Raw genomic sequence first — 12,325 nt, forward strand, 5'->3', positions numbered from 1 at the left:
TGTACATTACTGTGTTTAGCATGGCAGTCCCCATTCTTCAAGATTCTCTCTGGGAAATGACCATTTGTTTTGGTGTGATAATTACTCAGTCTGCCCATTGTTGAGTTGGGATGGCTTGCTTCCAGGCAGGGATCACCATTAGTGTTTAGTATGGGATAGTTCCTCTGTGGCAGGACTGCTGAGTTGAGCTACACCCTTTGTTATGGTGATGGCTTTAAATGATTACCTCCTCTATCAGTGGACCCAAAACCTGTTAAGAGGCATGACCAGACTGGGTTAATAACATTCCTGATGGCAGGATTTTTCTTCAGTCATAGCAAATCTTTGCTCTTTCTTGGGCACTCCCTGCCTTGGTTGGGTTTGCAGTTTGGTTTCACTTTTTTTTTTTTTGTCTCCCTGTTCATGTGAAAACAGCTACTCCCTTGTCTGCAGTCAGTGGCCTCCAGTTGGGACATGGGTTTATTATGGAGTGTTTTTGCTTTATGACCTAATTCTTCTATTCAGGCCCTAATACCTTTCTCAAGTGGTGGTGATGCATCAATTATTTGCTTTTTACAGGAATGTCTCGTACCCTTACCACTGGTGTTACAAGAACCTTTCACTGACGGCTGATTCTCATTCAAGGTCTCCCCTTGATGTGGCTGAGTCTATTAACTTTCACAGTACTGTAAACTCATTCCCTGTTTGTCTTAGTGCTATAGGAAGGTGCTTCTTTCAGTATAAGCATAGGGTTCCTTGCAGTGTGGCTGAATGGGAATGCCTTTCTAGGATCAGCTTAATTTCGAGGCTTTGTAATTGATGAGTCACCCACTTATGCTTTTGACTTGGCCCTCTGCATGTGATCATGCTAGTGTGCTTGTCTGTTTTGTTGTCTGTATTTTTGCATATAACAGCAAGATTTTCTACCTTGTAAGACACCATTCTTTTGGGTTACTGTGTCCTTGTGCTGACTTATAACCAAGCACCATGATCCTCTTCTGCACCATTTCTGGCAGTCATTAATTGCCTTGTGAAACCACCTCTCATACATTTTGGGTTATTATTTCAGGGGTCATTCCCACATGGATTCTAGCTCTTGTCAACAGGTATCTCTTTCTGGTTATGGGTGGTACAATTCCAAATAGACTCTCAAGATTCCACAGCAGAACTGAATTTTGAATGTTGAAAAATGTGTTTCTGTGTTGGGGACCAGTGGGTTTCCACCACTTCCCTTGGCTATGATGTTTTAGCTGATAGCTGGGCCTGGTCAGGTATGCATGTCCCACTTGGCAACTGCACACCACTCAAATAATAGATCAGAGATAAATGAGGTAGTATTGGGCTCTGGTACAATAAGATTGTACCAGAGCCAGGAAGAGTACTTAAGTAGGGAATAATTTTTTTTTTTATAACACACTGGCCGATTCCCACCAAGGCAGGGTGGCCCGAAAAAGAAAAACTTTCACCATCATTCACTCCATCACTGTCTTGCCAGAAGGGTGCTTTACACTACAGTTTTTAAACTGCAACATTAACACCCCTCCTTCAGAGTGCAGGCACTGTACTTCCCATCTCCAGGACTCAAGTCCAGCCTGCCGGTTTCCCTGAATCCCTTCATAAATGTTACTTTGCTCACACTCCAACAGCACGTCAAGTATTAAAAACCATTTGTCTCCATTCACTCCTATCAAACATGCTCACGCATGCCCACTGAAAGTAGGGAATAGTAGTGATATATACTTTCATGTGTCTTTCAGCATTCAAAATGCAGTTTTATCATGGTGGAGAAATGAAGGATTGATATTTTATTTGTGACAAGTTTTCCATGAAGTTAGTGATTAAAAGTGCATATTGTAAAAGAAAGGCGTTACTCCAGTCATATTTGGCTTTCTTTTCCTATAATACTTTTGCATATAAAAGTGCAAAAGGGAGAAATAATAAAATGCTCTAAATCAGAGGTCAGTAACCCATGGTCCAAGGCCCACACGCAGCTCCTTAACTGGTTTTGTGTGACCTTGAAGATGCAACACACTTCACTGAGGAAAGTTACCTACGAGTCAGAGTTGACAATGTTGATTATAATTATCAATAAATAAGTTTTATATACCTGTATAAATTTATTCATTTACTGATTCTTCTTCTTTCAACATACCAGCTGTATCCCACTGAGGTGGGGTTGCCCAAAAGAAAAAAAACTGAAGTTTCTCCTTTCAAATTTAGTAATATATATAGGAGAAGGGGTTACTAGCCCCTTGCTCCTGGCATTTTAGTCGCCTCTAATGACAAGCATGGCTTACGGAGGAAGAATTTCATTTACTGATTACTGTATGTTAATATTGTGGCTAGTTTTCACTTCGGTTAAATTCAAGGTTGTTAACCCTTTCAGGGTGCCGTAGATCTACGGCTTTATGTTCAGAGTCCAAACCGTAGATCTACGCCAAAATTCTAGCGGCATCAAATTTAGTGCAAAAATGCTGGTAGGCCTACATGTGAGAGAACAGGTCTGTGTGGTGTGTGTGCACCGTAAACAAAAATTCTAGGCGCCTGCATAGCATTGTGGGAATGCCGGCTCAGTTACCTTTGCTCACCATGCCTTGTCACAAGGCAGCTCTCACTCCAAGGAAAATTGGGACTCTCCTCTTCCTATCTGATAGTTCTGACTCTGATGGAAGTGGAAATGAAGACGAATTCTTTGGCTTTGATTAGTTAGTGACCAAAAGGAATGACCAGGATATTGATAATAGTGCAGAAAACCCTGATGCTCCTCATCCTTCTACCTTTGGTGTGGGCACTCCTCAATCACGGTCAGTTGTACCTCATCGCAAGAGAAAACTATTATTTTATCATGGCCAGGCCTCTGACTTCAGTAATGTTGATGATAGTGACGTGGATTGTGATTTTATTGCTCTCGACGATCATTCGAGTAGTGATAGTGAGGAAACATATTCACCAGTGAAGCGTCGGTATATACGCCACCGCATGCGCTCGGGTAGTGTTCCCTATGCAGTGCCCAGGGGACGGAGTAAATCCCGGAGTTCATCCCGTGACCCTACACCAGGAATAGACAGTGAAAGTGAGGATGATGTGGCTGCACTTGGCATGGATAGACCACAGGCATCAGTAGTTGGTGGTAGTGGTGATGGTAATGCCACAGCCATGCGTGACTCACCAGCCCAGGCTGGGACCCATGCTGCTGATTCCTCAGTTCAAGGACAAAGCGGAGCGCCAGCCACCAGCCCACCACAACCACAACTACCATCACAATCAGCCTATGATGTCCAGTATCCACCAATAAACTGTATCTGGGATTGGCAGCAAAATCCCAATTTTGTTCCCAAGCCCCACCATTTTGATGACTCTCAAAGTGGAATTCTACCTACTTGTCCCCTTGGAACCACTGCCAGTGAACTGGAATTTTTTGAATTATTCTTTGACCATCCCTTGATGGAAACTATTGTCAGGGAAAGTAACAAGTATTTTGAGTACACCATGGCAAATACAATGATATTACCACAGTCAAGACTACACCGGTGGAAAAAGACGACTGTTGCAGAAATGTATTTGCTTTTTGCAACAATAATGCTTATGCCTCATGTCTATAAGCATAATACAAAAGCATACTGGTCCACAGATCGGCTAATTTCTACCCCGGACTTCAGTGAAATCATCCTAGTGAACAGGTTTATCTTACTGTTACATATATTGCACTTCTCTGACAAAACCAGGCCTGACAGAAGTGACAGGTTATACAAGATTAGAAATATTTTTATGTATCTGAAAGAAAAGTTCAACAAGTACTTTCATCCATTCAAGAATCTTGTACTTGATGAATCTTTGATTTTGTTCAAAGGTAGACTGTCATTCAAACAGTATATACCGAGCAAGAGGAAACGCTTTGGTATAAAACTGTTTGTACTCTGTGACTGTGACAGTGGCCTGGTATTGGATATTGTTGTATACATGGGAAGTAAAATATTGAAAGATACCAGGATGTTATTGGGTATCTCGGGTGACGTAGTGAGAAGCATGATGGCACCTTCTCTTGGTAAGGCGCATACATTATATACCGATAACTGGTTCAGATATCAAATTGGGGAGGAGGAGTATGGAAGAAGTGAATGTTTTCAGATACTTGGGAGTTGACGTGTCGGCGGATGGATTTATGAAGGATGAGGTTAATCATAGAATTGATGAGGGAAAAAAGGTGAGTGGTGCGTTGAGGTATATGTGGAGTCAAAAAACGTTATCTATGGAGGCAAAGAAGGGAATGTATGAAAGTATAGTAGTACCAACACTCTTATATGGATGTGAAGCTTGGGTGGTAAATGCAGCAGCGAGGAGACGGTTGGAGGCAGTGGAGATGTCCTGTCTAAGGGCAATGTGTGGTGTAAATATTATGCAGAAAATTCGGAGTGTGGAAATTAGGAGAAGGTGTGGAGTTAATAAAAGCATTAGTCAGAGGGCAGAAGAGGGGTTGTTGAGGTGGTTTGGTCATTTAGAGAGAATGGATCAAAGTAGAATGACATGGAAAGCATATAAATCTATAGGGGAAGGAAAGAGGGGTAGGGGTCGTCCTCGAAAGGGTTGGAAAGAGGGGGTAAAGGAGGTTTTGTGGGTGAGGGGCTTGGACTTCCAGCAAGCGTGCATGAGCGTGTTAGATAGGAGTGAATGGAGACGAATGATACTTGGGACCTGACGATCTGTTGGAGTGTGAGCAGGGTAATATTTAGTGAAGGGATTCAGGGAAACCGGTTATTTTCATATAGTCGGACTTGAGTCCTGGAAATGGGAAGTACAATGCCTGCACTTTAAAGGAGGGGTTTGGGATATTGGCAGTTTGGAGGGATATGTTGTGTATCTCTATACGTATATGCTTCTAAACTGTTATATTCTGAGCACCTCTGCAAAAGCAGTGATAATGTGTGAGTGTGGTGAAAGTGTTGAATGATGATGAAAGTATTTTCTTTTTGGGGATTTTCTTTCTTTTTTTTTGGGTCACCCTGCCTCTGTGGGAGACGGCCGACTTGTTGAAAAAAAAAAAAAAAAAAAAAACTGGTTCAGGGAAACCGGCAGGGGTTCAGGGAAACCGGCAGGCCAGACTTGAGTCCTGGAGATGGGAGGTACAGTGCCTGCACTCTGAAGGAGGGGTGTTAATGTTGCAGTTTAAAAACTGTAGTGTAAAGCACCCTTCTGGCAAGACAGTGATGGAGTGAATGATGGTGAAAGTTTTTCTTTTTCGGGCCAAATGCCTTGGTGGGAATCGGCCAGTGTGATAATAAAAAATAATAATAAAATAAAAAAAATAACTGGTACACAAGCCCTTTACTCAGTGATTTCTTGCGAGTGAACAGGTCAGATGTGTGTGGCACAGTGCATTCTAATCGTAAATATATGCCCAGGTTCAACGCAGGTGCTCGTGGTGATGAGGTGCAGGTGTTTACTGCCGGTGACATCATGGCATTACAGTGGCATGGCAAACGAGATATCACATTGTTGACAACCATTCACCGTAACGAAATGCAAGACAGTGGCAAAGTTGATAGAATGACTAATGAACATATTCGAAAACCAGTGACAGTGATTGATTATACACTAAACATGCGCTTGGTTGACAAATGTGACATGCAGATTGGCTTTGTTGATTGTGTTTGTAAGAGTTACAAGTGGTACATGAAACTTTTCTTCCATCTCATGGACATTTCAATGCTCAATGCATATAATATGTACCAAGTGAAGACTGGCAACAGACCACCGTATAGTGAATTTTGTTGTCTGTTGTCAGACAGCTCATAATGAAATTCCAGGTAACAACACTTGCTATACAAAACTGTCCTCGAACTCCTCAGGATATACTCAAGCGTTTGAGGAGGGAAGGTGATCACTTCATAATACAGCTTCCTGCAACTAAGAAGAAATTTGCTCAGAAGAGATGCAGTGTCTGTGTACAAACAAAATGACGGCAACAAAGACGCAAAGACACTTGGTTTATGTGCAAGGAATGTAAGGTACCTCTGTGCATGGTGCCTTGTTTCAAGGAGTTCCACAAGCTCCAGCAGTTCTAAAAACATGTCCAGTGATTGTAAATATGTAAATATATGATAGAACATTAGTATTATACAAGATTTGTGCATGTTTATTGTAATAAACATGCACAAATTGTGGTAAACAATAATATGATAATAACTTTAGTGCGGTTATTGTGTTCAATGCAGTGAGTTTATATATATACATTATATACAGTATTGGTCTCTCAGGCCCCAAATGTTATTAGGAAAAGAAAAAAATTAGAAAAGAAAAGAAAAAAACTATAAAAAAATGTAAAATTAAGTAATGCGCGTGTGTGGAAATTGTCGATGTTGCTGTCACCCGGTCATTTTGGGTCAATTTCTCGGCACTGTGTCTCGGTAAGTACTGATCAGAATTTTTTTTTGTTTTATTACCTTCACAAAAATATACTCTTTAATTCTGTAAGAAATTTTTTTTTTTTTTTTTTTTTCAAAATTTCTTGGACACTGGGGCACCCCTTCCGATTTTGGCCTTGGACCCTGAAAAGGTTAAATGCTTACCTTGGCATTTCACTTATGCTTTTGAAATATGGCCCATTTACAAATTTTAAACTTAATGTGGACCGTGTGAACAGAAAGGTTGGTGGCCTCTTGCTTTATGTGGATGGGAAGTAATGTTTTATTATCTTTATTGAGATATTTTTGCTACTAGATAATATTGAATCATTGTGTTATTGAACTTCCAGCTGATATTCATCATTTAGTTGCAATAAAAGCTGAAAATTTAGAGTATTATTTTATTATATATTGCTGTTAATGACATCATTTCTATACAAAGGCTGCAAGCTAATTATTCTTTTTTTTTTTTCAGGGGTATATGGTTCTTGGACGAGTGTCTATGCCTGGGGAAGAGCCTACTCCACCACTGTATGGTAAGTAGTGGCAATAAAGTATACCTTTAATTCATTGACATTGCAACATTATGATCCACTGTAAGATGAGTTCTCAAGGGCCAGTGATTGATAAGGAATGCATGGTGAAAAGGCTTATGAGAAAGATCATTTCCTTAAATGCTAAAATGTATAAGATATGGTGTTATGAGGTCAGAGAATAAATGAGTGACATTGCCAAAGCTCTTGGTCTAGTTGTTCCTACAGCGTGTATAGTCAGTTTGCAAGAGGCTAATGCTTAATTGTTGATGCCTATGGCTGTGTTTAGATTGTCTTGTAGTTATGCTGGAGAACATGAAGAGACTTTGTTTGGATTGAGGATCAGAACAAATGCATTATTGAGAAATGGCATGGTGATACTGACAAAGTGTGGAAAAAGACACTTAGAAGGTACAGCTCAGGACATTTATTAAAGGAAACGTTTTTGCCATGAGTGGCTTCTTCAGTAAATTAGGAGTGAAGAAGCCAGCCCATTAGTGGTTTCTTCAGTCCTAATGGACTGAAGAAGTCACTTGTGGCAAACATTTCCTTTAATAAATGTCCTGAACTGTACACAAGTATCTTTCCACACAAGTGCAATATTGGATACAAAGTGCGAGACATTTGGGTGAGTCTCCTTACACTCTTTGCCTCTGTCACCAAGCAGTAAATAGGTACCTGGGTGTTAGTTGACTGTTGTGGGTCACATCCTAGGGAATGGTTGAGTGCTCTGCATCCTACTGAATAAACACACCAATGTGTCCTTGTTTAACCTAGTTTAATGAAGGTCATTGTCATAATGTATGTGAGGCACATTGCTGGCAGTAATAAAGAAAAGCTGTGTACGAAATGGTATATAATACCGACAAGATGAGAGTAAGACACATGTGCAACATCTGGGTATCTTTATTGTAGACGTTTCGCCATCCAGTGGCTTTATCAATACAAATTCTAGGACATAACTTGAAGACAGTAGAACTATGTACAGAAGATGAGGTAATCAGTCCCTCAACCTAGGAGTAGGTGGGAACAGCACCATAGTCGTGGAGATTCTGAAGCAGAAGAAAGAATCCTGGCGCTTATATAGTAACGTCAGGTGTAGCAGACGAGGGCATATTCACTGGGGAATCCCGCCTACCAGTGAATATGCCCTCGTCTGCTACACCTGACGTTACTATATAAGCGCCAGGATTCTTTCTTCTGCTTCAGAATCTCCACGACTATGGTGCTGTTCGCACCTACTCCTAGGTTGAGGGACTGATTACCTCATCTTCTGTACATAGTTCTACTGTCTTCAAGTTATGTCCTAGAATTTGTATTGATAAAGCCACTGGATGGCGAAACGTCTACAATAAAGATACCCAGATGTTGCACATGTGTCTTACTCTCATCATAAAGAAAAGCTGCAAGTGCAGAGCAATCATTTACTGTGATGGCAAAACTCTTGGTAGACTAAAATGTTTCTTCAAATGCAGTATCCCCACGAATATATTGGTAATCTGATTCAGAAGACAAGTAGTTAGAAGACATAAAACAAACACAGGGTGAGTATAAAACTGGGAGTGTTCATTGCTGGTCAAAAGTAATTTGCCAGGTGTATAAGCCATTACAATATGCATAGTAAATTAACTAATTAAGTTGAGTGGTGATGCCACAGCAGCATATAATTATCTTGACATTTTTGGGAAAATAGTTGAAGAAGGTAGCTTTCGCACTGTAGTAAGTAAATGTACGTAGATGAGATGGTTGTCATGGAAGTAGAAGCCGTTAAGGACCTTCATATTCATTGAATAAAATGCTGTGCCATGTTTTAAGGCTGCCAAAGGCTTACACTTTTTGTGAATCACAAATGCAGTGGGAGATTTTAAGCTTAAGCTTATGTTAGCTAATCATTTTGAATTGGCAGGGGCAAACTTAATGCTGAAAAAAAATTCTGCTTATATGGTATTGCTGTATAGAACAATAGCCTCAGCTATCACATTACTTTATCTAAACCTTCAAAACACGAGGACTGAGTGTCATTTCATAAACATACAATTGTTAATTCAACTACTAGATCAATTTTTTATTTCCATATTGAAGGCCTACCATTTAAGAAAAAAAAAATAATCCGCTCTCTATACCTCGCCCTGTGCAGTTGCAGCAGCTCTGACTCTCATCTTTCCAGTCTCCCTACGATCCCTGTTGGGGAGGGGAACTTTTATCTGTCTCCAGGTGACTACTCTTCCACGTTGTCTCATCGTGTGAAGATAAAACCCAAAAGCTCTGTCATCAATGATACCCCAAAGCTTGAACTTGTGGCTACCCTAAAAAGCTGTCTGCAGGTCAAGTTCTCGGGCATTGCGGCAGTGAAAGAAGCCTTCCTCGTTACCTTCATTGATGATGAGGAGGCTGAAAAAGTCCTTGCCCCAAGTGCGGTGAAGACCCTTGACTCATGTGGCTTTGTTATCTCAACCTCTCCCTACTTGAGGGGTAAAAGATCAGTGTTCTTGAAATGTCTTGACAGGATCATCACGGTCCTGTCCACCGAAGAACTCGAGTCTTTCATTGAGGAGCAGAATGTCTGGGCCACGGTGGAAAGTTTCACAAAGATATCCAACACCTCATCAGTGCTTAAAGTCACATTTTTTGACACTATCGCTGCCAGAGCCCTGTCAGACGACCTGGCTATCTCTTATTATTACATCAACCCAAGACAGATTAAGTCAGAATGCTTCAAACAAATATCACCTTGTTGGATTTGCTACTCTTACAACCACTCCACCACCAACTGCCACGTTAAGGATAAGAAGATCTGTTTCACTTGTGGGAATGATGGCCACGACTATTGAACCTGTACCTCCACTACTGCTCCTACTTGCATCAACTGCAAGAATGACCATCACTCACTAGCAGCAAAATGTCCCGTCCAAAAGGAGATCTTATCTAAGAAAATTAAAGAAGACCTAAAGAAAACGACTATAAATTCCCCAACTTACGCTGCTATGACAAAGCTCCAGACGGACACTACTAAGATCCTGCAAGCCATCAACCACCACCACCACCTTCTCTCCACTACCAGACAGTGTTTCCACACAAATTTACCATTTCATGTTGTTTGCTCACATGCAAAACATAGCTGACCCTAGATCCTTCAACAAGACCATTATGAACTCCTTTTTAGTGAACAACATGCCAACTTTCATCTTCCCAGAATGTCCTCCTTCAGAGGATATTCTGAAGTTCACACCAGAAATCACCAGCTTCACAGCACCTGACAACTTGCAGGACTTGATTCTTGAAGAAGACAATTGTATAACTCCAGAACCCACCAATGAGAGGACACCAGTTATTCCCACCAATGAGGAGCTACCATCGACTTCCCCCACCACTTCTACTACTGATGAATCAGTTCCTTCACCTCCACTACATCCACCAAAAGGCAAGAGAGCCAAGACACAACCACCTGAAACTTCACCTCAACCTTCATCAGCGCCTGAAGAAATGGAAGAAGACAGACAAATTAGAACAACTGAACCTGTCACTTTATACACAAATAATCTACTCAGCCAGTTATTACATGCAGCTGCAGCAGCTCATAACATACACCATGGAACTATCAGGTACACTGTTGCTCCTGGTTGTGACCATCACACTGTAACTGCCCTACTTGAAGACCTAGATGCTGACTTCACTCACCTGGTCAAGATTACTCTCTTATCAAAATCTGCATGCAAAAGACTTAAAAACAGCTCCACAACTGGAAAATGAAACTAATATGGACACAGCTATGAAGAAATATCACCCACCAATCACGATGTAACTGCCACCTCTCCTCAAAGTTTTGCCTCCCTATCCATCACGCCAGTTCAAGATGCAACCTGCACAGCTTGCTCCTCATATCTTCTACATCTCTAGCCACTCCTGCTGTATAGTCCTTGTGGCTTAGCGCTTCTTTTTGATTATAATAATAATAATCTAGCCACTCCTGATTCTCCAGTCTATTCTACAAGTGCTCAGCTGCCGGGTTAAGCCCTGGCTCTATTTCTACGACTATGGACACTCCTCTCCGGCGCTATTCTTTGCCTGTCCCATCTTCCTCGCTCATCCCAATGGGGTCTTACCTATACTCTCTTGATTGATTAATTGAGAAAAAAATATTCACCCAATTTGTCAGAGAAATAGATGATGAATAAGGCATCAATTAAAAAAATTTGGTGAGACTACATCATCATAGTCACTACTACCAACATCTTGTAGATGCAAGGAGAAGTTCATTTCCTTCAGCCTTTGAGAATATGTATTCACATTATTTTAAGAGGCAGATTCACATTTCCTGGCTCTGCTCTTGACTCTGGAAACTGTATACAGTATGGTGATTACTTCCTATCACCATGTCTTCTAGTGTACTTCATTTACCACTCTTAGACTGAAAGTACTTGTTAATGTGGTTTACATACATCTTTAACAGCAATTTATGTCTCTTAGGTCCTCCTTGCATTCAGACAGGCTGTCACTATCAACTTTATTCTTGTATATGTTATTGCCATGTTTTAACCCTTTCAGGGTTTCGGCTGTACTAGTATGGCTTACGCACCAAGGTTTTTTACGTACTAGTACGCCTAAATTCTAGCGCCCTCAAATCGAGTGAGAGAAAGCTGGTAGGCCTACATATGAAAGAATGGGTCTATGTGGTCAGTGTGCGTGGTATAAAAAAATCCTGCAGCACACGGTGCATAATAAGAAAAAAAAACTTTGACCGTGTTTTTGGATTAAAACAGCGACTTTGCACTGTATTTTTGTATGGTACTTATTGTTGTATTCTAGTTTTCCTGGTCTCATTTTATAGAATGGAAGACATATTACAGAAATTGAGATGATTTTGACTGGTTTTACAAAGAAAAGTACCTTGAAATTGAGCTCAAAGTAGCAGAAATGTTCGATTTTTACCAAAGTTCAAAAGTAAACAAATCATGCTACGTGTCCAATACACGTCAACTGGTGAGTCTAATATTTTTTCACAAGTGCGCTGATATTATTTATACCATTTCTACACTAATGCAGTAGTCTGCATAACAGTAAATCTTGTATTTTTTTTGTGAGAATAAAAATTCAAAGTGGAAAGCAAAAGAATGTAAGAGGGGCGTGGGGACGTGACTAATGAACAGAGGAAATGTTATTTTAGTGCCAGGAATGTCTTTCTTGTTTATTCTGGACCCAATTCGGAAATTGGCATCTTTTGAAATTTGTGTGAAATTGGCAAAATTGCTAAATTCTGACCACTGTATTGGATAGTTGAAATCGGTAAATGGGTGGTTCCTTGTACTCATTCGATAGAAAAAATGGAGTTCTAGCGAAATAGTTATGATTTTTGTCGACAAGTACACTGGAATTGGCCGAAAATAGGGCTCAAAGTGGGCAAAATCGCCGATA

General features: G+C 40.6%; 1 protein-coding gene across 3 annotated transcripts in view; it reads left to right on the forward strand.

The window, feature by feature from the left end:
• Positions 1-12,325, forward strand: part of LOC128685382 (serine/threonine-protein kinase Wnk) — a 132,427-nt gene that overhangs the window by 29,451 nt on the left and 90,651 nt on the right. For all 3 annotated transcript variants that reach the window (XM_053771893.2, XM_053771894.2, XM_053771892.2), the window contains one exon: positions 6,856-6,916. In XM_053771893.2, the coding sequence (XP_053627868.2) occupies positions 6,856-6,916 (61 nt within the window). The remainder of the gene's footprint in view (positions 1-6,855; positions 6,917-12,325) is intronic.

The sequence above is a fragment of the Cherax quadricarinatus genome, chromosome 8 (genome assembly GCF_038502225.1).
Source record: "Cherax quadricarinatus isolate ZL_2023a chromosome 8, ASM3850222v1, whole genome shotgun sequence".
Taxonomy (NCBI): domain Eukaryota; kingdom Metazoa; phylum Arthropoda; class Malacostraca; order Decapoda; family Parastacidae; genus Cherax; species Cherax quadricarinatus.